General features: G+C 39.8%; 1 protein-coding gene across 1 annotated transcript in view; it reads right to left on the bottom strand.

The window, feature by feature from the left end:
- WDFY2 (WD repeat and FYVE domain containing 2) overlaps positions 1 to 25,365 on the bottom strand; it is a 179,016-nt gene that overhangs the window by 93,767 nt on the left and 59,884 nt on the right. Inside the window, exon 3 of the mRNA XM_043578142.1 lies at positions 9,846 to 9,913. Within this exon, the coding sequence (XP_043434077.1) occupies positions 9,846 to 9,913 (68 nt within the window). The remainder of the gene's footprint in view (positions 1 to 9,845; positions 9,914 to 25,365) is intronic.

A 25,365-nucleotide genomic window follows, 5' to 3' on the forward strand; every position in this document is an offset into this window, starting at 1 on the left:
ACATATGAAGCAAAACTTAATTGCAGCCCAAAGGGCTATAAACTAGTCAAGAATAACCTCATCACTTAGCTGCCTGCCTGACCATAGAAAAGTCTTTTCTGTGTGATTTCCTCCAAAGTTCATATCTGGTTATGGAACAGTTAGAAAATCCACTGATCTCTGAATGTGATTTAAAAGACTTTTTAACAGCACTGCACAGGCTACCCTGACATCTACATTGCTATTTCTTTATTCCTGGATTTCTCATCCCCTTTACTAAATTTCTTGTTACTCTTTTTTTTTTTTTTAGTGTTTATTTTGGGGGGAGAGTGCAAGCAGGGGAGATCATGACCTGAGCCGAGATCAAGACTGAGCCACCCAGGTGCCCCTTGTTACTCTTTTAATGAGAATTTAGAATGCTTACTATGTTCCAGGCATATGATACAATTATATATAAGATATCAGAGCTGTCATCAAGGAATTTATAGACTGTGACACAAACCCTGTATAGGAACTGTTAAACCCATCCCAATGTCACCACTATGGTCCAAATCACTTTATGTTCACAGTAAGAAACACCACCAGAATTCAAAAGGAAAAGACCTTTCTCATAAAGTCCCATAAACAAAATAAATTTAGAAATCCTGTTGTTCTAGAACCCATATGCTTGAACCCAAGATGGTTCTAGACAGCGGAATGCCAGAGCTAAAGAGCACTAGCTTCCGGGTGCCCCCCCAAAGACAAAACCACTTCTTCGAGGGGGGCATTATTGGTAAAACACCAAGCAGACCTGTGGGAGGGCAAGGGGAGTGTTTACGGAAAGACTTTGGGCAGGTGAACCTTATGATGCTCCTCAAACCATTTCCGAACTGTGATACTCTCACAGCAAAAGGCCCTGGGTTGATTACCCATAGGCCCTGGCAGGACCAAGGAGGCAGGGAGTGAACTGAAAAGAATACTGATGGCTATATTTCTTGTGACAATAAATGTCTTTCCTTTTGGGAAACAGGGGAGTACACAGATTGACACAGATATCCTTCTAACTTCAACTCACCAGAGATTAACAAAAAAAGCAACCTCTGAAAGACTGGTGTTACGACCCATTCAAAATGGGGTCTTATCCATGCAAGGAAATATCAAAGGGGCAAAATTGTCTGGGGAAAGATAATAAGACACAGTAAATTCTGGCCAAATGGTAAAAGGAATCCCCCAGCAGGAAGAATTAGGAAGACACAAATAAAATATGATTTAAGCACAATATTTGTAGCTGGGTTGCAAAAATGTGATGTTTCACAAATAAGAATTCAGCTTTAAATGATGTGAAACTAATAATTCATAAGTCAATAAGGAAATAATTGCTCTATCTGATGGTTGAAAGTTGAGGTCAGAGACGAAATGGCCGAGAGACTTCTATATGCCCACCTTGCACTGGCTTTCTCCAAAGGCTCAATGAAATGTCTGACCAGACCCATAAAATTAAAATACAGTCCCTCCACTGACCACCTCCATCAAAACTGCATCCTCGAACTCTAGATGAGATAAACACACCATGATACAAGACATGAAGATATATTTACTTCCTCCACCTTTAAGTGTTTCCCCACGAGAAAGGATAACCACACTTCGTAAGCTTTGTGGGGTGACCCCCCATATACATCATCTGGATGTGGTTTGCCTGGGACTGCTCCTACACAAACCCAATAAGTGAAAATCAAGGCCTTGCCACTGGTCTGTTGATGTTCTATCATTAGCTTCCTATTTTTCCCCCCACGTTTCTTAAAACCTTAAGGGAAAAAAATGCCCGCAATTTAGTTCTCAATAAAATAGTACAAGAATTCATTTCCATGCTATCTGATTAAGACTTGCCACCCCTCTTTGCTGTTTCAGACTGAGGACAGACAGAAGAAGTGTATTTGGCAGAATTTTAGGAAGCAAGATAATAAAAGGTACAAAGAAGATGGAAAAGAAATTTGTGCAGGCCTGTGAGTACTGAAAAATAATAATCTCTTATGTAAGTACCAGGACTTTAGACCTTGATGGCTTGTTAATACCTTATTTTAAAAATTAAACACTTTCATAGTATCGAGCATTTTTAAAATGAAATCTTTGTAATTTCAGGCAGGTAGTCAGTTTAAGGTTTAGGGAAAACTAAAATAAAGAGAAACCCCAGTCTGGGTGATTATATTAATGACCATATAATTTGAAGGAGGAAAAGCTCAAGAGATATAAGCCCTAGACAAAGGAAACTCAAGAATCCCACATCAACCTCAACAGAGTCAGTAATTAAGTGGATTACGGAGAAACTGGCTACTTGTATTTCTAATACTTTTACCCCTCAAGTGGTCTCAAAAACTATATTTATGGCTCCTACTTTTTAAAAAAAATTTTTTTTCAACATTTATTTATTTTTGGGACAGAGAGAGACAGAGCATGAACGGGGGAGGGGCAGAGAGAGAGGTAGACACAGAATCGGAAACAGGCTCCAGGCTCTGAGCCATCAGCCCAGAGCCCGATGCGGGGCTCGAATTCCCGGACCGCGAGATCGTGACCTGGCTGAAGTCGGACGCTTAACCGACTGCGCCACCCAGGTGCCCCGGCTCCTACTTTTTAAAAGGAGTATATATAGTTGAGAGAAGGCATTCTCAAAATACTCCTACTGGGGGGAAAGTTACCTATTTTCTGTTATTTATACCTAGAACTCCTTCATTTTGTGGCTGATTTATTTTCTGTCCTTTGCTTATTGGTTGACCTTTGCTCAAATAAACACAAGTTTCTCTGAAGGTTGAGCTGTGGATTTCCAGCACACTGAGCGCTGTACAACGGCAAAGGCACTGCTCGTCACCCCACACTGATCTTCACGGGATGTTCCAGTGGTCACTTGGAAACTAAACAAACAGCGGCACTTCCGTGAGCAGAACTTCAGGTGTTAAACACACCCTGATCAAGTCAGATATCGGGATCCTCCAGTAAGAGGACTTCCAGGAGCACCCCACCACTGCACAGCAGAGATCTCACCCACAGACACGATCTCCTTCAGTCCTGGTTGTCACAACTCAGTATTTATTAGGTTTATAATGCTCAACCGTGTTTTACTTAATATATTAAGAACACGTAGATGTAGGACTTCAACTGCCTAGCATTAAAAACCATTTTTCATTTCAATCAACTATTTTAGGCACTCTACTAAAATTAAACCACTTGTTTTCTTTTAATTTAGTCTGGGTAACATCAGCAAATCACAGTGACTTATCAGTGGTCATTTTTTCTCTCCGACAAGTTTTAAGTTATCACTACAAGTTTAAGATCTAAGTACAGTAAATTTTAAAATACTCTGTCATATGAAAATCAAACAAGAGTATGCTAAGTAAATGTTATAAGTATTCAGATTAATTGACATCTGTTATCTTTAGCTTAGATAATCCACATTTTCATTTCCATTAAAAATCAGAAGTTCCTTAAGCACATTTTCTTCTTAGTAAGTACAGAACTAAAATATCAGATTACACAATTATTTTTGAAAATGTAAATAGTAAAAACAGTAAACTGGCTTTACATGTGGTTCTATAATATAACCTACACCAAAATAAACCAAGAAAGGAACCAAGGAGTAAATTGAAATAAGGTATAAAATATTAGGATGAGCACTTCCCAATTATACCCAAATCCCCTAGCCCGCCAAGAAAGTCCCTTGATGGAGTTAAAGATGTTGTCTAAAAGTCACCAAAATAATCACTACCTGATAAAAACAGAACTTCATTATTTTAAATTCATTATTTTAAATACCTTTCAACCACTAATCTATCCATATGGGTTTGGCCCCAAAACTCTAATAAACCCAGAAGACGTGGGACAACGCACAACGAGCTCCATACAAAGTCTTAAATTACAGAAAGTTCTCTTTTGACCAATGGGCAAATGGACATTTGCAATATATATACAAAATAAGTCATTTCCATCCTAGGTATAAAGCATATGAACATATTAATCATTCTAATTTTCTAAAGCCTCAATTCAAGTTATCTGTCGCTGCAGGACTGAAGTCCCAACACACAGGAAAAGGAAGCCAATCCAGCCACAACCTCACAAATTCCCATTGGGTTAAGATCAGCAATAACAGTATATATATTGCTAAATACCAAGAACCTGAAAGTGCAAATTACTTATTTAATACATCTCATAACCAAAAATGTTTTTGCAAATCTGAGATCAAAGCTAATGACAGTGTATTCAACGGGCTTCAGAGTAGAGAAAAATGTAAAGGACTTGCCTGAAGTGACTCAGCAAATTGGTATCAAAAACGAAAATCAAATTCCAGTTTCCCACCCTGGCACAGGTTCTAACCTACATGCTATTTTGAAAACATTAAAAAAAAAATACATATTTTTGGGTGAATTTAAGGTAAACAGTATATCTATGTCCAAACTTCATCTCTCTATTTGTTTTAACTAATAAGATAATTCATTTAATGCATTCCCCACCTCATTTCACAAAGAATTTGAAGAGACTTTAAAAGTAGATATAATAAAACCAAATCATAGAAATAAGCAAAAAGTCATGACAAGGAAAACAGGTGTAAGAACAGAAAGAAAATTGGAATAAAGATCTGTTGGCAAACGATAGGTTCCATGTGTCACATTATCCACAAGGACCATGAATCGGGTCCTTAGAGCTGTCCCTCCCAACCTTTTTCACCTCATGATATACAGAAAACTAGATCTGAACAGCCACTGGAATAAATGGAAGAGATTCCTAGAGCCCAGACGACTGGATTTCCCCTGCGCAGCTAAGGAGACCAGTTCTCAGGGTCTGTAATCCATTTGGATGATCCCAACATGATGCAGCACATGGGCTGCTAATTTCTGTCGTAGAGAAAGCAAAGGGTTTCTGGCCCTCTTAGCGCTTCTTCAAAGGAGCACTGAGCATTACAGTAGACAATTTCTTCAAAAACAGCCATAAAGCATTGCATATATGCACACACCAGTGCGAGCCTAGTGCACGTAGAATGAACGCATTTCTGCAGAGGGCTAACACAAAGTGGGAAAACTGTATCAACGAACAATCAGACTGAGGGGGCCCCAGCACAACTCCAGATTGGGCAAATGCCATCCCGCCACGCCAAGGCAGAGAGCTGGAAAAATAGGTCATTTTATTTCCGTGTTAGGTGTGCCTTTTATTTGTATTTATCTTTGATAAACTGTCTGTTTTGCTTTGGGGACAAATTCATAAACGCTTAGGAGCCAAAGTAAATTTCACCTGCCCTGGCAACTACAGAACCCACAGAGGTTTCCAATTGTCCAACACACCCTCAGTCCTGAGGCTCTGGGCCTCTCAACCTCCTATTCACCACATCTTTGGCAGCTGAACTGCTTTACCTATTCTGCATGCCCAAGGGGGAAAGCTGGCAATAGAGGCTCAGACACGATACCCAATACTTTAATCGAGTAAGCGAAATCTCAAACACCTGCCACTTTGGCTCCTGTTTGAGATTTCTCTCCTCCACCCCTCTGTCTGACCCCATGAATGGCAAACCTAGTTAAAAAAGTAAATCTAAAATAACTCAACCATGAAAATGGGAATACCTATGCTTTTCATTCTTTGTTTTGTTTTTCCTGCTGTAGAGAGATGCAAAGGCAGGGGTTGAAATGGTATCTACTAGAAGCCTGGAACAGATAATCACTAATGGCTACAACTGAAACCTCAACTCTACACCCTCAGAAAGGCCCCTCTCTGGTTTCCAAGCTCAAGCAGGTCCCAGTTGGGCACAGTGTAATTTGATCTTGTCACAGGCAATAAGCAGCTATTACAGGAGATACATCAAGAGGATGTTATTTTCTGGAAGAATATTAGATAAGGAAAGGCTCTTATTTCTCACTCATCCATAAAAATCGGCACATAGGAAACTACACAACAAGTCACCAGTCACCCCAAATTCTCTAGAGACGGCAGGGTTTTAAATGGACTTTCTTCTGGGAACCTTTGTGAGCATGTTTCCATTACACCTGCTTCTTGTGACAACACTCACCACACAGCATGAGTGGGGCTTATTTTAGGTCTGCCTTCCCCACCGTACACACCATGAAGACAGGAATCATCTGCCCTATCTCGCCACTATATTCTTGGGACGTTGCACAGTGTTTAGTATGGCAGAAACATTTAAAATTTGTTGAATAAACTGTCCAAAGAAATTAAATGGAATAAATATTTCTTTCTGCTTTTTTTCTTTACTCACCCTCACTTTTCGCAGACAATCTGCAGCTCAGCACCACAGTGGCACCAATCGGGACATGGCTCAGTCCTTTCTCTTTAAAGATCATAGAGATCCAGGAGAAACTGAACGGACAGGAATTGGGAGGTATACAATCTGGGCTAGGCTGAGTTAGATACTTGCAGTTAGGAGTGATGGGAACCAACTGGAGTGAAAGGAAGCACTAATGAGTGTATCCAGTAAAAGAGGGAATCTCTTGAACTCAAAGGCAGAAGCAGAGCCAAGGTTCTGGAGGGGAGGAGGAGAAAAGCCTCAGGCATCATCTGTTTAGGCTTCTCTCCCTCTTGAGCCAAGTGGTCCTTCCTCCTTGATTCGGACTTCCTTCTAAGCGGATCAGCTTTCACTGTTTCTTTACTCACAGCTATAAGGTCTACATATTCCCAACTCAAGGGACCAGCCAAGGCTGAAACTCAGCATTTCCTACTCCAAATCATAAATTCTGGGAAAATCAGGTTGGCTCAGGAGCAAACAGCCTTAACCAGGCAAGTCTGGCCTCTCCTCATTCCCTGCTAAAGGGGAAGTCAGAGCTTCTCAGAAAAGATCAGGTCTGAGGACACCCCCAAAGCACGATGTGCCTGCTCCTTACCCTTCCCTTGTGTACCACTCCCCCAAGTTCATCCAGCCTTATCATAAATCCCTGCCTTTCAGGCTCTCTCCCAACCATCAAACTCTGCCTCCACTATTCATTCTTTTTCATCCAATGCCTTCCCCTTCTTCCCACCCATTAAACTTCAAATTCTTCTCGCTGCTACAAAACAGCTATCCTACCCGGAACATGACAAATACTATATTACATTTTAATAAATGAAATAAACAAGTAAGCCATATATTACATGTAAAGATATTTTCTCTATGTTTTCTTCTGGATTTGGAATACTACTTATTATATGCCACTATAAACACATATGTGCCTTGTGATGTCCATGTCATAGCCTCCAGATATACTGTATCTTTTTACTTATTTTGTAACTAATACCACATAACCATTATTTAAGGACAAAACTAAGTAATCTCTTAACAAAACACCTTTCAATAGGAAGAACTGAAAAACAAACCTTTGGAAATTCAAAGCTATTTCAGGTTTTCTAAGTGTCCAAAAATATAGCATAATTCCTTATGCAACAAGATTCTGCCTCTCTCAAGTTAAATAAAACTGACTCTTGCTCAAATATTAGTTACCATGTTATCTAAATGCCTTCAACTCCTAGGAACATAAAAGCCAATCTCTGATCAATTGTGAAGAACATATAGTTCTTTTTACTTCTCCACAGTAGTGGAGTTATCCAACAATGAAAGATTATGGAAATCATCTTGACCATATGCACCTTAATTATCTGCAAACCCTGGCAACTAGCTCAGTGGCCTGGATACAGCAGGGGCACAATAAATATTTGATCCACTAGAATGTGTACTTATATCTAAGTATGTAGAAATCAATACTATACATGCATGAGGCTTTTTGTATGTGCTCAAAGAATCATGTGTAAAATAGATCAGCATGTTGGCTAAAATGTCAGAAGACACTCTTCTCAATGCACTTTAAAGTGCATTCAAATCGCCTAGGGATATCATTAAAAATGCGGATTCCGAGTCTATAGATCTAGCATGGTACCCAATACTTGTATTTTTGGTAGGTTCTAGGGTGACCTTAATGCTGCTGGTTCACACACATTTTAATAGCAAGGTAATGCCCTTTCCACTCCCTGTATGGAAGGCCACAGGCAAAATACACAAATAATGAAAGGGTCCTCTTTCTGAATCTCAAAGACTGTGTTCAGTCACTAGGAATATGTATGATAATGTTCTCAGGGACTTATCTGTATTATCAGATTCAAGTCTTCAATAAGTATTGATGTACTGAGCACTTTTGCCAGGTGTAGGAGCCACAGCAGCCTTTAGTCATTCACACAGCTGAATAAATGACAGAAAAGCAACTGGAGGCATCTCTGTATTCTCAGTGACATTCAAATAAAGACAGCATCACAGAATGACAGCAAAACGGGTTTAGATGTGTGTATAGGGAAGGGGGCGCATAAGCAATTGCTTAGGATCCTGTCTCCATGAGGTTCCTACTCAAGTTCATCTCAAGAAGATTCCTTGCTTACCATCCCTGAGCCCTCATCTTTCTGCCCAGGTCTGACTCTCCTCTGTCTTCATAGTCAAGGTAGTAACAGATCTCTAGAGTCAACTTCAACTTGCTGGACTACAGACCTTCCCCACTCCTCCAGTTAGATACCATGTCAGGTTTGATGAAAAGGGAAGATCGTAGAAAAGACTGGTTATACCACTCAAAGATCAGAAAAAACAATCAATCAGAGAGTTCCTTTCCCTTTCCTTCTGCCTGAGCCCTCGTCACTGCCACCGCTTAAAGAGGAAGTTCACCTAGGCTCTTTGCTGCATAAATGCTGTCTGCTGGAGGCTCAACAGGTTAAGAGGCAAATACAAGTCCTCAGAACCACAGTAAGTTTCTTCTTCCCTCATGCAGGACTGACCACTTGGTTCAGCTTTGTGGTTATCACTTGTTTGTTATAAAATTCTAAAGCCACACAAAACCTCAAAGATAATTTGAAAATCACAGAAACCCATTATATCCTTAATAATTCATTTCTTCATAAACAAGCAAAATAGCTATTTAAGTTATTACAGCATTCTTTTGCCAGAGGCATAAACTTAATCACATCTATAATTCAGCATGAATTTATTCCGGTTGTACACCGTGGCACATACTTCTCAAACTGGGGTACCTGTATCCAGGGGGGGAATGCACGCTGTAGCAAGCCGGAGGGGACACAGGCCCAAAGGACAAACCTGAGGGATTTTTCTAGGGTGTCAGTTTTAATTAAGATTTGAAGGAGAGTCAGGGAAACGTTGAATAATATAACTAATAACAAAATTAAATAACTATTTTATACTCAAATAAACATGGAATAGGATCCCCAAACCTTATCACTTTTTAAAGACAAAAATGCCAGGCTAAAAAGACATTTCCTATTTAGAGGTGCTAGCTATTCTGTAGGAGAACTTCTGCCAGCACACAAGTCTAAGAATCAAATCTAAGGATGTTTTACAATATATTTAAATATTAGCTATTTATCGGCACAAGGACATATTTCGCATATAAAATCTTGAGGACATGAGGCTGACTTCTACTTAGAATGTTTCAATTATAAGCAAGCCCTTCTGGGTACCAAATGGTCAACGCTGAATGTCTTGTATTTGAATGAATAATATAACAATAGTGCAAGAACAAATTTACTTCACAAAGGTAATCACCAGGCAAAACTTTAAATGTCGAAGGAAGAACTCCACAAGAAAGTGAAACAAAAAGTTGGAAAGGAGGGAGACAGCTGTAATCAGAAAGCCGATGTCCTATAGCCCGTCTTCCATTAATCTTATTCAGAAACTATGAATATATGGCCAATTTCAGAACAATTTTCCTATTTTACATACTGAGAGCTAAAATGATTTAATATGGTACTTTCCATCATAAGGTTAATCTCAACCCTCAGACATCCCCCCTCAAGAAGAAAACACAGAGAAGGCAATCTGGAAAGGAAGTGGTCCACGTCTAATTTCTAAAGACAGAGATCCAGATACTTACAAGGCATCATATGGTATATGCTTGGCCAATATTGTCCACTGTCTCTCTTTAGCCATACACGAACGGTCCTACAAAAGAAAAAAAAAAGTGTATGTTAAATCACAGCATTGTTAGTCATGGGAAAATGTTCATTGATAGAAACCAAACCTCTTTAATTATATATATCTTAACTATATATGTTATATATACATATAGATCTTAACTATATATATACTGCATATACACATATATGTGTAAGCATACCACTTATGCCTCTCTATAGATCCTATATTTCTTAAATGTAAGACTTGTGTACACTTAGAATTACATACACCTTTGTGAATATTGTCCTCATATATGTCTATATACACACATGCGATAGCAAAGGTGCTTGAAAATTACTATTTTTGTTGTTGTTTTGCCTCTCCTAGTATGTGACCTCTGCCGTAGTCTGTTGGAAACATTCATGTGTCTGAGAAGTTATTAGGTTTAACTAGTGAAGGAAGTGTGAGGAGATAAAATGAAGAATCTGACATACACAGAAGGATTACATAGTAAGTGCTTTGTCTTACTGTAGTGCCAGGCTATTATCTTGAGTGAAGGTTTCTCCAAACACGGTCAGGTAATGATAAACTCTGAGACTCAGATTCCTGAGCTAGAGGGCTGGCCAATGGGGCCCACCGTGAAACAAGGGAGATTCTGCAGCAAAGGCTGTGGATTAAGTTCCAGGCCAGCAGGCCAGATACAGACATGGCAGATGCCCGGGAGAGCTCAGAGAGAAGGAGCCAAAGAGAAAATGAACCAGTGAGGGAGCACCACTAGGTTCTTACCAACCAGAAAGGCCCCACCATAAGTTACACCAGCCATGACATCACCGGCACATGCCAGCCAGGCAAACACAACTAGAAGGTAATAGGACACTCTTCTAGGAACCAGAGAAAGTAGCAGAACTCGAACTAAGGGGAAAAAGCAGTTCCCCACTGCCAGAATATCATACAGGCCATACCTCTCACCCCACACACTTAAATCATCCCAGGGAAAAAAGCGGACAAAGACTGAGCAATTTTATCTTACATATTTCAGTCATCATACTAGACTAAGTTTTAAATTGTATTGGATTTTTTTCCCTAATCAATGGGTCTCCCACCCAATGGAGTAGCAGGACAAAAAACCAGACCAACTACAGACACAATAAAGAAATGCCATTTTCTCAGCCACAAGATACAACGTAGTGATATACAGTGACACAGCTATATATATACAGATGCAAAATTTCATCTTTTGGGCCAACTATCTTAATTTATGAGATGGACAGATATAATGGTAAATAACTTATGAAAAGTAATTCAATATATACACTAAATACCTATCAGTTTCACTTAAACAAAAAATTCTTTAAATATGCTAGTACAACATTTTAATATGGACATTATTATCTCAACAAAAATAAATAGGTGACATCACCAAAAAGGGCAGAGTAGGAAGCTCCAGGAATCGGTCCCTAAACCAAATCAACTACTGAGCTGGCAAGAACTATTTTAGAACTCTGGGGTCTAGCTAGACACTTGCAGCATCTGAAAAATGCTTGATGAAGAAAGAAGCTGGTATATATCAGTGAATTTCACATTTTACTAGCAGCTGCCACCATGCATTCCTCATCCCTAGAGAAGGCAGCTGTGGCAACAGTGGCCCATACTCACAGAATGGCTTGCTGGTACCAAGGTAGGAACTCATCCTCCAACACTGGGGATGTGTGTTCGGATCTGCCTGTTGGTCCACTGAGAGAGGAGGGAGAGACTGGCCACTGTTTCAAACCCCTAAGGCTGAAGGGCTTCCCAGGCAATGCCTGTCAAAGGAATTTAAAGAGACAAAGACCCCTTTTTTTCTTTATTAAGTCCAGGCATTGGAAGAAATCACAGGTTGACCTCAGAGATAACAGAACAGAGACTTTAATGATCACATACAATAAGAAATACTTTAATGATCACATACAATAAGAAATACAGTCTTTGCAAAAATAATGTGTTAAAGTCACTAAACAGAAAACTGCAACATTCCAAAGTAACAACAGCAATCTCTGGAGAGGAGGGAGAATGTGATTTTCAGAGTTACTATATTATACTGTCTAAAATAATCAATTCTCAAGAAAATAGTACAAAGTATACAAAAAAACAGGAAATGGCCTTTTCGTAGGAAAAAAAAAAGTGACAAAAACCAATGAAGAAATCCAACACTGATTGGTCCTATCAGACAAAAACTTTAACTATCTAGGGGCACCTGGGTGGCTCAGTCAGTTAAGTGTCCAATTCTTGATTTTGGCTCAAGTCGTGACCTCGCAGTCGTGAGACCGAGCCCCATGTCGGACTCTGTGCTGAGTGTGGATCCTGCTTGGGATTCTCTCTCTCCCTCTCTCTCTCTCTGCTCCTCCACTGCTTGCACTCACTCCCCCCCAGCAAAAACAACAACAACAACAACAACAACAAAAAACAACCTTTAAATTAACTATCTATATGCCCAAAGGCCCAAAGGGAAACCATAAATAAAGAACTAAGGGAAATCAGAATAAGGATGTATGAACAAGTAGGGCATCTGAATAGAAGACTGAATTTATATAAAAGAGAATCAAATAGAAATTTTGGAGCTGAAATGAAAAACTCACTAGAGAGGCTCAACAGGAAGTCTGAAGACAGAAGAATCAGCAAACTTCAAGATAGGATGCTTAAATTACCTAGTCTCCTCCCAGTCTGAGGAGAAGAAAGAAAGAAGAATGAAGAAAAAGCAAACAGAACCTAAGGGACCTGTGGGACACTACTGAGTATACCCACATATATACTATGAGAAGCAGAAGAAAAAGACAAAGAGGTAGAAAAATATTTGATGAAAAATGGCTGAAAATTTCCCTAATTTGATGAAAGGTATGAATTTATATATCCAAAAAGCTCAATGAACTCCAGGACAGATGAACTCAAAGCAATTCACAAGAGACACATAATAATCAAACTGCTGAAAGTCAGAAAGAAAATCTTAAAAGCAGCAAGATTTTTCATCAAAAGGCTCAGAGATCAGAAGGCAGTGAGATGATAATGTGCTAAAAGAAAAGAACTGTAAACCAAGAATTCTCTATCTGGCTAAACTATTCTTCAAAAATAAAGGAGAAATTAAGACATTTCCAGATAATCAAAAGCTAATGAAGCTCATGACTAGTAGACCTTTACTACAATAAATACTAAAAAGAATTATTCAGACTAAAACAAAAAGACAATAGACAGTACTTGAAGACATACAGAGAAACTAAGATCACTGGTAAAGGCAATTACACAGGTGAATATAAAAGCTAGTATTATTGTGTGTCTTGTTTGTAACTTTTCTTTTTGTTTCCTGTGTGAATAAGTCACGAATTTTAGCCTATATTAATGGGCGCAAAACATGAGAGTATAATTTGTGACCATAACAAGAAAAGAGGGATACACAACTGATGAGTAGAGTTAATGTGTACTATTGAAATTAAGTTGTTATAAATTCAGACTACATTGTTATAAATTTAGGATGTTAAAAATCCCTTTGGCAACCACTAATAAATAACTTAAAAACATACATCAAAAAAGAAAGAAATCAAAATGGTACACGAGAAAAAAATCAAACATAGAAGAAGGAGACAGTGGGGGACTTGAGCAACAAAAAGGATGTGATACATACACAAAAAGCAAAATGGCAGAAATTCTTCCTTATCAGTAATTATTTCAAATGTAAGTGAATTAAACTACAAATTAAAAGACAGGTAACGGCAGAATGGAGTAAAAAGACATGGTCCCACTTTATGCTGCTTAAAGGAGACTCACTTTAGACCCCCAAACATAAATAAGTTAAAAGTAAAAGGATGGAAAAAAGATATTCTATAGAAATAGAAACCAAAAGACAGCCAGGGTAGCTATGCTAGCAACAGGCAAAATATATTTTTAAGTCAAAAACTTCTATAAGAAATAAAGAAGGACATTATATATTGACAAAGGATCAATTCATCACAAAGGCATAACAGTTGTAAATACATATGCACCAAACATATCAAACACTGGCAAAATTGAAAGGAGAACTAGATAGTTCTACAATAATAGTTGGGACTTCAATATACCACTTTCAATAATAGATGGAATACCTAGACAAAAGATGAAAAAGAAATTAGAGAATTTAAACAACACTATAAACCAACTAGACCTAACAAATATAAAGAACACTCCAACCAACAACAGCAGAACACAGTTTCTTCTTAAGTACACATGGAACATTCCTCAGGACAGACCACATGTTAGGCCATAAAACAATTGTCAATATATTTTAATAGACTAAAATCATACAAAGTATCTTCTCCAACCACAATGAAATGAAACTAAAATCAATAAGAGAAGAAAACTGGAAAAAAAAAATCACAAATATGGGGAAATTAAACAACATAACCTTAAACAACCAATGGATCAAAGAAGAATCACTAGGAAAATCAGAAAACACTCTGAAATGAATAAAAATTAAAATGCAACATAATAAAACTTATGAGAGGCAGCAAAAGCAGTACACAGAGGGTAAGTTACAGCTCTAAATGCCTACTTTAAAACAGAAGAAAGAGTTCAAATCAACAACCTCACTTTATACTTTATGGGACTAAAAAAACAAAAGCAAACTAAACCCAAAGCCAGGACAGGTAGAAGTATATAATAAAGATCAGAACAAAAAACAAAATAAGAGATTAGAAAACCAAAGAGAGAATCAGTGAAACTAAAAGATAATTCTTTGAAAAGATCACCAAAATTAAGAACTAATCACAAAAAACAAAGAATGTAAATAATTAAAATCAGAAATAAAAGTGGGAATGTTACTACCTAAAAGAAATGAAAGAGATTATAAGAGAATATTATGAACAACTGCAGGCCAGTAAATTTGATAATCAAGATTAAATGGAAAAAAATCCCCAGAAACACAGAATCTACCAAAACTAACCCAAAAGAAATAATCTCAACAGACCTATAACAAGCCAAGAGATTGAATCGGTAATCAAAAATAATAGTGCAGGACCAGATGGTTTCACTGAATTCAACCAAACATTTAAAGAATGAACAAAAATCCTATTCAATCTTCCAAAAAATAAAGAGGAAGGACTACTCACTTCCTAACATTTTATAAGGCCAGCATTATCTGATACCAAAGTCAAAGATACCACAAGAAAATAACAGTCTCACATCCCTCATGAATATAGATGAAAAAAGTCTAGCAAAACAAATTCAACAGCACATCAAAAGGATTGTACATCATCACCAAATGGAATCTGTCAGAAGAATGCAAGGGCAGCTCAACATAAGAATGTCAATCAACGTAATGCAGCACATTAACAGAATGAAGGGGGGGGGAAACCACAGATGATTATCTCAACAAACACAGAAAAGCACATGATGAAATTCAACAACCTCTCATGGTAAATAACACACTCAGCAAACAAGGAATAAAAAGAAATTTTCTTAATCCAATAAAAGGTACTCTTTAAAAATTCACAGCTAACATCATATTCAATGGTAAAGACTGAAAACTTCCTCCCTAAAATCAAGTACAAGACAAGAACGACCGCTTTCACCATTGCTATCATACATTACTGGAAACCCTGGCCAAAGTAATTAGGCAAATAGAAGAAATACAAGGCATCCAAATTGGAAAGGAAGAAGTAAAACTATCTGTATTTGTAAATGATATGATTCTGCCTACAGAAAATCCCAATAAATCCACAAAAGCACTACTAAAGCTAATAAACAAGTTCAGCAAAATTGCCAGGTACAAGATCAACACACAAAAATCAGTTGTGTTTCTATACCAGCAACAAGCAATGTGAAAACAAAATTAAGAAAACAATCCATTTTTAATAGCACCCAAAAGAATAAAACCCCTAGGAATATATTTAACCGAGGAGGTGAAAGACTTGCACAGTGACAACTACAAACGTTGCTGAAAGAAATTAAAGAAGATACAGATAAATGGGAAGACATCCCATGTTCATCGACTGGAAGACTGGATATTTATGACAATACTCCCAAAAGCAATCTACAGACTTAAGGCAACAGTCTCTTCAATAAATGGTGCAAGGACAACTAGACAACCACATTCAGAGAAATGAAGTTGGACCCCAGTTTCACTCCATACACAAAAATTAACTCAGGATGGATTAATGACCTAAATATTACAGCTAAGACTAAAACTATTAGAGGAGAACACAAAGTTAAATATTCATGACCTTGCATTCAACAATGGATTCCTGAATTGGACACCACACCCAAGCACTAAAAATAATTAAGTTAGACCTCATAAAAATTCAAAACTTTTGTGCAACGAGGGACATCATCAAGACAGTGGGAGAAAATGTTTGCAAATCATACACATGATGGAGGTTTAGTGCCCATACTATGTAAGAAACTCTTTCAACTTAACAATAACAACAACAACATGACAACCCAATTAAAGGGTGGACAAAGGACTTTAGTGGATACTTACCCAAAGACAAATAAATGGCCAACAAGCATATGAAAAGATGCTCAACATCACCAGTCAACAGGAAATGCAAATCAAAACCATATTAAGATACCATTTGACAGTCACTAGGAAGGCTATTTTATATATATATAAAGTATATATATATATATATATATATATATATATATATATATATATAAAGTAAATGTTCTAGAGGCTGTAGTGGAATAGGAACCCTCATCCATTGCTGATAGGAATATAAAATGATGCAGCCACTGTTGGAAATAGTCTGGCAGTTTCTCAAAAAGTTAAACAGAAACCATATGATCTACTAATTCTCTTAGGTATATACTCCAAAGAATTGAAAACAGGTATGCAAACAGACACATGTTCATGTATGTTCACAACAGCACAATTCTTGCCTTTGCAACAACAGGGATGGATTGAGAGGGTAATGCTAGGGGACGTAAGTCAGCTTGAGAAAGACAGATACCATATGATTTCACTATACGTGGAATTTAAGAAATAAAACACTTGAACAAAGAAAAAAAGAGACAAACAAGAAAAGAGACTCTTAAATACAGAGAACAAGGAGCACCGGTTGGCTCAGATGGAAGAGCATATGTATGACTCTGGATCTCGGGGCTGTGAGTTCAAGCTCCACCCTGGGTGTAGAGATTAGTTAAAAAAAACAAAATCTTTATTAAAAAAAACACAAAACAAAAAACAGAACAAACTGGTGGTTGCCAGAAGGGAGGTGGGTGGGGTGGGGACTGGTTAAATAAAGGTTGAAGGGGATTAAGAGTACACTTATGATGAGCACTGAGTAATGTATAACTGTTGAATCACTGCATTATACACCTGAAACTAATATAGCACTGTGTGTTAATTATACTGGAATCTAAAAAATAACAATAAATAAAATAACAGCACAATTCACAACAGCCAATAGGTGCAAACAACTCAAATGTCTATCAGCAGATGAATGAACAAATTACATACATATACTAGAATATTTTCAGTCAACAAAAGGAATGAAGTACTCATACATGCGAAACTTGTATGAACGTCAAAAACATTATGCTAAGCAAAACACTGTACGCTTTAAAGTGGTTAACTGTGTGTATGCGAATTTCACGATAAAAATTTAAAAACAATCAATACAGACTTTGCCTGGAGTTGAGGCAACCACATTCGACAGGAGACAAGATTGAGGACGGAAGCAGATGTGCTGAGGACAGCAGGGCTGAAGGTGGCAAGGGCCTGGCCTCATAATACCTCAATAATACCCCTGATCCACCAACTTTTTAGACCGACTTTAGACTTGCTTTTGAGATAATTTCCTTTATTTTTACCTTAAGCCACTGTTAGATGGATTTTGCTACCAGGATCTGAATACATGTTAACAGACAGAGAAGACGAAGGAAAGAAATGTCTCTCCTTAGGTTTGGGGTTTGTCCCACTACATGATGGTGTGGTCATTCACGGAAATGAGGAACAGTGGAGAAGGGCAGGACGTGGGGTGAGAATCATGAGCTCGATTTTGAACATTTGAATCAGAGGTGCCTTTGAGTTAGCCAAGAGCTCCTAGTTAGTGAAAATGAGAATTATAATTCAAACCTGTGGTATGAAGTTGTTGCAAAGATTAAACGTAAGGTCTGTGACATGGTGCTTAGCACAGAGCAGGCCTTCAGTAATTGCCAACAATTATTATTATTATTGTCATTAATATCACCATTTTTTTAAGTGCGCTAATCCACCACAGCTTGGGAGAGTTCAAGATCCAAAACGGTTCCTGCTTTGCCAACGTACTGAATATCTGAATCCTTGATGTAAGGGATTTTTCGCTCAATTTACAAAGATACCCTGTAAATTATTTATCCAGTCCTTTATGCCCTGCTTTAACATGTACTGGGTATCTGCTATGTGCCAGGCATCGTGCAGGAGCTCCAGACAACTTAACATTATCATGACAGTGGTGAATGATAAGGGCTACAAGGTATTTTATATCCATGCAAGCAATGTAGGAAAGGTATCTCATCCACATGGAGAAACGAGGCAGGCTCAGGAAGGGCTGACTCGGGAGGTGGCCATATCTATTACTCCATTTATTTCCTTCACTGCCCTGGCCACAATCTGTTATTTGACTTACCTACTCGTAGATGTGTTTATTATCTGAAAAATAAAAATAAGAAACTAAGCATGACAACGCGCACTATGATCTTGCTCACCACCATCTATCTACCGGGAGGCTGCCAGAGCGCGTCGCACATGGCAAATACGGGATATTCACTGGATGAATGAAAACAGGTGAGTCCGAGGCGACAGAGACTGCTGGTTGTCTACACTAGATTCATTCTCCTCTTCTTCCTTAGAAGCTCCCCTAGTGACCCGATGGGCAGAGCACAAAGGCCAAAATGGAAGGCAACAGACCTCAAGCTAAACAAGATGCTTGACAGAGGTTATTTGCCACGGATACTACTATAAGCGAACAAAAAAGTCTACTGGGCTTTTCAGGGGACCGTTTTGCCCACAACATTCCAAATGTGGCCTCCCAACAATCCCACAAGGTAGGTATGGTTATGAATCTCATGTCACAGAGGAGGGCTCTGAAGCACAGAGAGCCCCCAGGTTATACAGAGCCACAATCTGAACCCACACAGTCTAACCTCAGAGGTTGCTCTCTCTCAACCACTGCACTGGTGGCAAACCTGTTCCCAATACGGGAGGGGCAGGAAGGCAGAAAAACAGCAAGTTTCATTTTCAACAAACTGAATTTAAAATAACTGGAGATGAGAATAGCAATAAAATAAAGTAACTATAGATGCGGAGCAGTTCCTTATGTGAGGATTAGAGCTGAAGGTAGCACCGAAGCCATGCACACACAGGTTGTAACACTACCGTGATGTTAGTGCAATCGATGCTCCTAGTTTTCCAGGTGCATGAATTATAAGGTTATGTAGATATGTATGTACGTATGTGTCCACAGATAAATGTTTAAGTAAGAGTGATTCTAAAAATCCGGTTAAAAAAAAAAAAAAAAGGCACACATCAATACAGCTAATACAGGTTTGTTTAAAGATTTTTAAAGCAGCTGTGTAGGTCAAAAGGGTGGCAGGCTAAAATTAGTTTTGACTCTAATTATAGAGACAAGCATTTTCACATAAACAACAGCCCCCCCACCAAGCCCTTTGCGTATACATTTAATCCTTACGATAGCTCTATGAAACAGAAATCATCCTTTAGAGATGAGAGGGCCCACAGAATTTAAGTTTGCCTGAACCAATAACCTGCAGTTATTTTAAATTCTGTGCTCTCTTCACTAAACATACTGCCTTCCTTACACCAACATGTATTAAGGGCAATTGAGAACCCTTAGAGTCAAAAATAAAATTCTATAAAAATATGTGTTCCCTTATCTGTAGAGATATAATAATAGTTAAAAAAATAAAAAAGACACTACATCCTAGACATCCTAGAGGTCAAAAGTAACAGTGGGATAGCCAGGACTTTCCTAGAGAAATGTAAGTTGCACTATACAAAGCCTGCAAGAACTAATGTTTTGCAAATTATATTTTAAAAGCAACACAAAAAGCTTTTAATAGTAAGTATAAAACTTTTTCCTTGGAAAAAATTTCAAGAAAAAAAAAAAAAAAAAACAGCTGTGATTAAGAGTCATGGTTAAGCCAGTAGAGGTCAGTGTACTGGAGAAAATGGATGCCCCTGCTGGAAGGCAGGGAAACGGAATTCACCCCCCACACAAAGTCCTGGCCTCCCGGGAACCCAACAGAGCCACACACTTTGCACTGTCCTCCTCACTGGGTCCTGTAGTCTTCTCTCCCCAGAGCTCTCAACAAAGGCAGAAACAGACACCAAGACAGTTGGGAGAGAGAATCAATTCTCATTTCAAAAATAATAAGACAAGATCTCTCCAGTGGGCCTCAGTCAGTTTAGCAGCTGGGCTATTTTGAAAACAGCATAATCTTATTCTACATTGGACACAGCTGACCAGATTTCAACAGGTAAAAGTCACTTTTAAATATTAGTCTTAAATATTATTTATTCCTTAAACCTAAAAAGGTTTTTTTTTTTTTCCTTTTCATTTTTAAGGTGAAAACAGAGGGTAGACAAATTGTAGTATTTCTCAAACTGCACCACGATCAGTGCACCAGCTTGCTCCTTGACTGAGCTCTAAACACAATCAGAGAAGGAATCGCATTTTCTCATACTTGGCACCTGCCCAGGGCAAGCTCCACTGCCGGGCCCCAAAGTGGTGCTCGTCGTTTGTAACAGAGCAAGAGGATCAGTCAAAAGTTCCTCTCTACAGCCACCCACCCCCGACCGGTCCACTGTCAGGAAGTTCTCTGATCGCATCTGCAGAGACCTTGAGCAGAAGGCAGCAAAGAGGCTGAGCTCACACTGAGAAATCGGTACACAGTGCTGGGTGGGATGATGAGGAAGGAACTGCAAATCCTTCATTTACAGGGCCAGTGTCTAGCATTACCCTAAAGAAATGAGACATGCAAGGGCCTTCCGACCCTACCTCCCAACCCACTCCTACTCCCTCCAAAGAACTGAACCCAGTGCCCGCCTCCACTCCCACCTTAACTAGGACAGGTGTGACCTCCTCACAGGCAGCCCTCCCCTGAGTAGCCAATGTGACCACACAGAGGGATCGAACTTTCAAACAAGCAAGGAAGTCAAATGCTCCCTTTGTGAGATTTCTGAATTTCAGTTTGTACTTGACTTCCTTATTTCAAACTGTGCTGATACACACAAGCTGGCAATAGAGTGTAGTAATACACAGGTGCTGAACTGTGTGTGTGTGTGTGTGTGTGTGTGTGTGCGCGCACGTAAGTAGCCGAGCACCACACCAGTTCCACTCCCACCCCCATCCTATCCAGGAAAAATATACCCTTTGTTCTAAATTCTAGTGGTCTTTATGAGTCCACTTATACTGATGGAGACAATGAACTGCGGGGACTGGAACAAGTTGGACTTCCCAAGACGAGTAAAATCTAGAAGTTAGGAATTCTGCCCCGCTGCCTCACAAGTGCATTTATATACATATGCGCGCGCGCGCGTGTGTGTGTGTGTGTGTGTGTGTGTGTATTTGATCATTGACTTGTTGATCACTGATTCATTCACAGACATTTATTAAACACCTACTGGGGCGCCTGGGTGGCGCAGTCGGTTAAGCGTCCGACTTCAGCCAGGTCACGATCTCGCGGTCCCTGAGTTCGAGCCCCGCGTCAGGCTCTGGGCTGATGGCTCAGAGCCTGGAGCCTGTTTCCGATTCTGTGTCTCCCTCTCTCTCTGCCCATCCCCCGTTCATGCTCTGTCTCTCTCTGTCCCAAAAATAAATAAACGTTGAAAAAAAAAAAAATTAAAAAAAAAAAAAACACCTACTAAGCACTAGCACATGAACCGCACTGGAACCACAAGACAAACAAGCGCCACCTCTGTTCTCAAAACTCACCCCCCGCTGCAGGCGACAGGTAGCAGAACATGACCACTTGGCAAGGTAGGAGAGGCCGATGCTATTAAAGAAACATGTGCAGTGGGGGATGCATCTAACTCAGAAATGGAGCTTGGGTTAGGAGATGTTAGAGAAGGCCTCCCAGAGATGTCCGAAATGCAGGATGAGGAAGCATTCACCAGAGGAAGGGGGAGAGGGAGCGGGGGCATGTTCCTCATAGCGGGAGCAGCATGTGGAGGCAGGAGCAGGCAGGGAGGGGCAAGGTGGCAGTGACGAGAACCAAGCTGGACCAAGGAGCAGGCAGGAGGCCACACAGGGCTTTGCGGGCCACGCTGAGGAGTCTGGGATTTACTGTGAGGACAAGGGGGAGCCGCTGGAGGCCAAACAGCCAGCCACAAAATCACAATTTTTTCGTTTGTTTGGGAAAACCTGGAAGAAGCCTGCTTACCCTGAAGTAACCAGTTTGGGTAACCAGTAAACCAGGCAGAAAAGGACGCGGCTCTAGACAAGAGAAGAAGGCAGACTTGAGAGCATCTAGGAAGTGGAAGCATCCGGGTTCCGGGGCTGACTGGGTGTGGCGTGCTGCATGAATGGGTGGTTCCTCAGTAAGTGATTTTTTTGTAGAAGGCAATGCTGACTTCATCTTGAACTTGCTGGGTGGGTGTGGAGACGCTCCCGTTAGGACTGTCAAGGAGTGAAGTGCCTGCCTATGTGGAGTCCAGGGGTGAGATCTGAGCTGAGGATCGGTATGTGGGAGTCACCAACAATAAGCAGTAGCTACGTCCCTGGTGAATAAGAAGAAAATAGGGCCAAAGACAAACCCTGGAATAACACCAACAGTTTAGAGGTGCAGCACTCAGAAAATCCGCAAAGACCTCAGCGTGGGCCACCACGGATGTGTAACAAAGGCCTTCACCTCTCAGACACAGAACATGTCCTAATTTTGGGTCCAGAAAATAAGGTCATTGTAAACATACCTAAGAACTGAACCAAATTCACAGTGAAAACGTGCCCATAATAAAAAAACTATCTATATAGGTCACTTTTCTGAGAGAAGAGGGAAGATTGGGGGTGGTGACAAACAGTATACCACAGGTTGCTAAGCTACTGAATAAAATAAGACGAGGCGTCTACCCGTGTTGAAATTCAGGCTTTTAAAAATGTGCCCTAGAATGATGCAACCTTCATTAGTTACCATAGCAATGAGCTTCATTTCCCAGGGGACAATTGTTATTTTTGCCACCACTGAAGTAACTTGGGGGGGGGGGGGGGGAGTAGTGATGCCGACACCGACTGTGTTTTGAGGACCCTGAATTTTCAGGGAATACTCTTCTAATAGATCACAAAGCGTAACCTCAATACAAGCAGAAGGCAGCCCCTAGCGATGGGCAAACTAATAGAAAAACTTGAAGCAAGGGAATGTCACTCAATAACTTTTTGTTGTTTTTACAGCAACTTGTTTCAAGGGGGTAAAAAAAAATGCCTCTAATGCAAATAATGTTGCAGAAATTCTTGGGAAACACACCTAAAAGATTTTTTTAAAAACCATTTCACTATGATTATTTATAATAAAAACAAGCTAACAGCTTCTCGTGATATGCATTCAGATCACATGTAGTGAATAAACCCAATCTTCTACAAATCACTGTGTATCTCTGTATTGAGGATTTCTCCACAGCTAGACAGACTGCTGTGTGGAGTGAATTCAGGCACCTAGGGGTTTAAGACAGAGGGGCTCAAGCTGGGTGCTGTCCAGCATCTGGACCACCCCACCAAGCAGCTCAACTCAAGCCCAAGCTTAACCATCCACTACATCAGACCTAAACAACTTTGCTGAATCACAGACACCTGGAGTTTTGTTTTTTTTTCTCATAGCTGTAGGAACCTAGCAATCTAAGGCTGGAGAATAGGTGTGGCTGTTTTATATTTCAAAACCCGGAGCTTCTAATGGCATTCCTGCTTTAAAATACTAACAGCCATTCTGGTCATTCGCAGTCATGTGCTTCAGCGAGGTATGCTTATTACAGCCATCACCAGAAAGTACTTTAACCAGCTGGGTCCTTTCTCTCAAACCAAAGGTCATGGAAGCCTTCACAATTTAGAATCTTAAACATCACAATTAAGTAGCAGCCATCTTCATTGTTTTTTAAAATCTATAAAGTGAAGTCTCAAAATGAGGTTAAATAGCCCCCTATGGCTGGTGAGAAATTATAAACATGTACAAAATACATGGAATTACAGTCTTTATCAATCAATACTAAGGGTCTTAAGAGAAAGAAACCCCCACAAGGCCTCGATTCTGAGTCATTTCATTACTTTTTTTTAAGTTTATTTATTTATTTTGAGAGGGGGGGGGGCAGTGAGACAGAGGGAAAGAGAGAGAATCCCAAGCAGGCTCTGGGCTATCAGTGCAGAGCCCGATGGGGGGCTCAAACTCATGAATAATGAAACCATGACCTGAGCGGAGATCAAGAGTCGGACACTTAACCGATGGAGCCACCCAGGTACCCCTTAAGCTATTTCATTACTAATAAGCACTACGCTGGGTCTGCAATTCGTTTCTGTGCATTCTAGCCTTGCTTTGTATATTTTGTTTTCTTAGTTAAACTCTTAGGGGCTAATGTTTAAGCACAGCTTGCTGTCTTTGCATAGCTGTGGGCTTTAGAATTCCCAGACTCCCTCCCTCTCACCTCTCACCGCTGTTACCTGCATATCTGCTCTCTCATATTAGCGCACCTCCCCTGCAAAGCCTTCCAGACTCCTAGGTGGAATGAAGCTCCAGAATCACATCACATCTCGCCAACGTCAGAACAGTCACATGGCCTGTCAATGCTAGTTAGCAAGTTCATTTCTCCCCATCAGGTGAGTTCCTTGAGAACTTCAAAAAATTTTTATTTTTGAATATTTTTACCTTTGACTTTTTATTACCTATAATGCTTTTATTTTGAATAGCACTTAGCACAGGGAAGTGGTTGGAAAAGGTCATATGAATACACAAAAGGAAGGAAAAAGAACAGGAAATAGTAGAGAAAAAAAAGATGAACACATTCCCAGTGCAATGGTGAAGAGTGACCCATAGGGCAGCGCTAGAAAGGCACCAGATCAGAGAGGCTGGATGGGTTCCTGCACATTAGCATCGGCAATGCCATCTGCTCCTCAGCCAGAGTCCCTCACAGGCAAAAGAAACATGAGTACAAGCCTTGAACTGTCAGTCTGAGCAATTCAACACTGCAAGAGTGTTCATCAAATATCACCCACTAGGAGAAACACGGATGGAATCACTAGAGGAACGATGTAGATTTAAATATTGTTCTTGCCTCTATACACAGCAGGAGGGCGTGGTCTGTGTCCTCCTACTCACCACTATGTTCCTACAGCCTGTCCAGGGGCAGGCACGTGATAAATGCTCAACAAGGACTTAATGAAATAGTAAACTGAAAGAGCAGTGATTCAGAGGATGCCCCTGGCTGCCACTGCTCTGAATCTGTAGACAGATGAACCGCTCTCTTCTAGGGTAGCCACATGCAGCAAAATGGCCAAGAATTTTACACCTTAAAA

Source organism: Prionailurus bengalensis, chromosome A1 (genome assembly GCF_016509475.1).
Source record: "Prionailurus bengalensis isolate Pbe53 chromosome A1, Fcat_Pben_1.1_paternal_pri, whole genome shotgun sequence".
Lineage (NCBI taxonomy): Eukaryota > Metazoa > Chordata > Mammalia > Carnivora > Felidae > Prionailurus > Prionailurus bengalensis.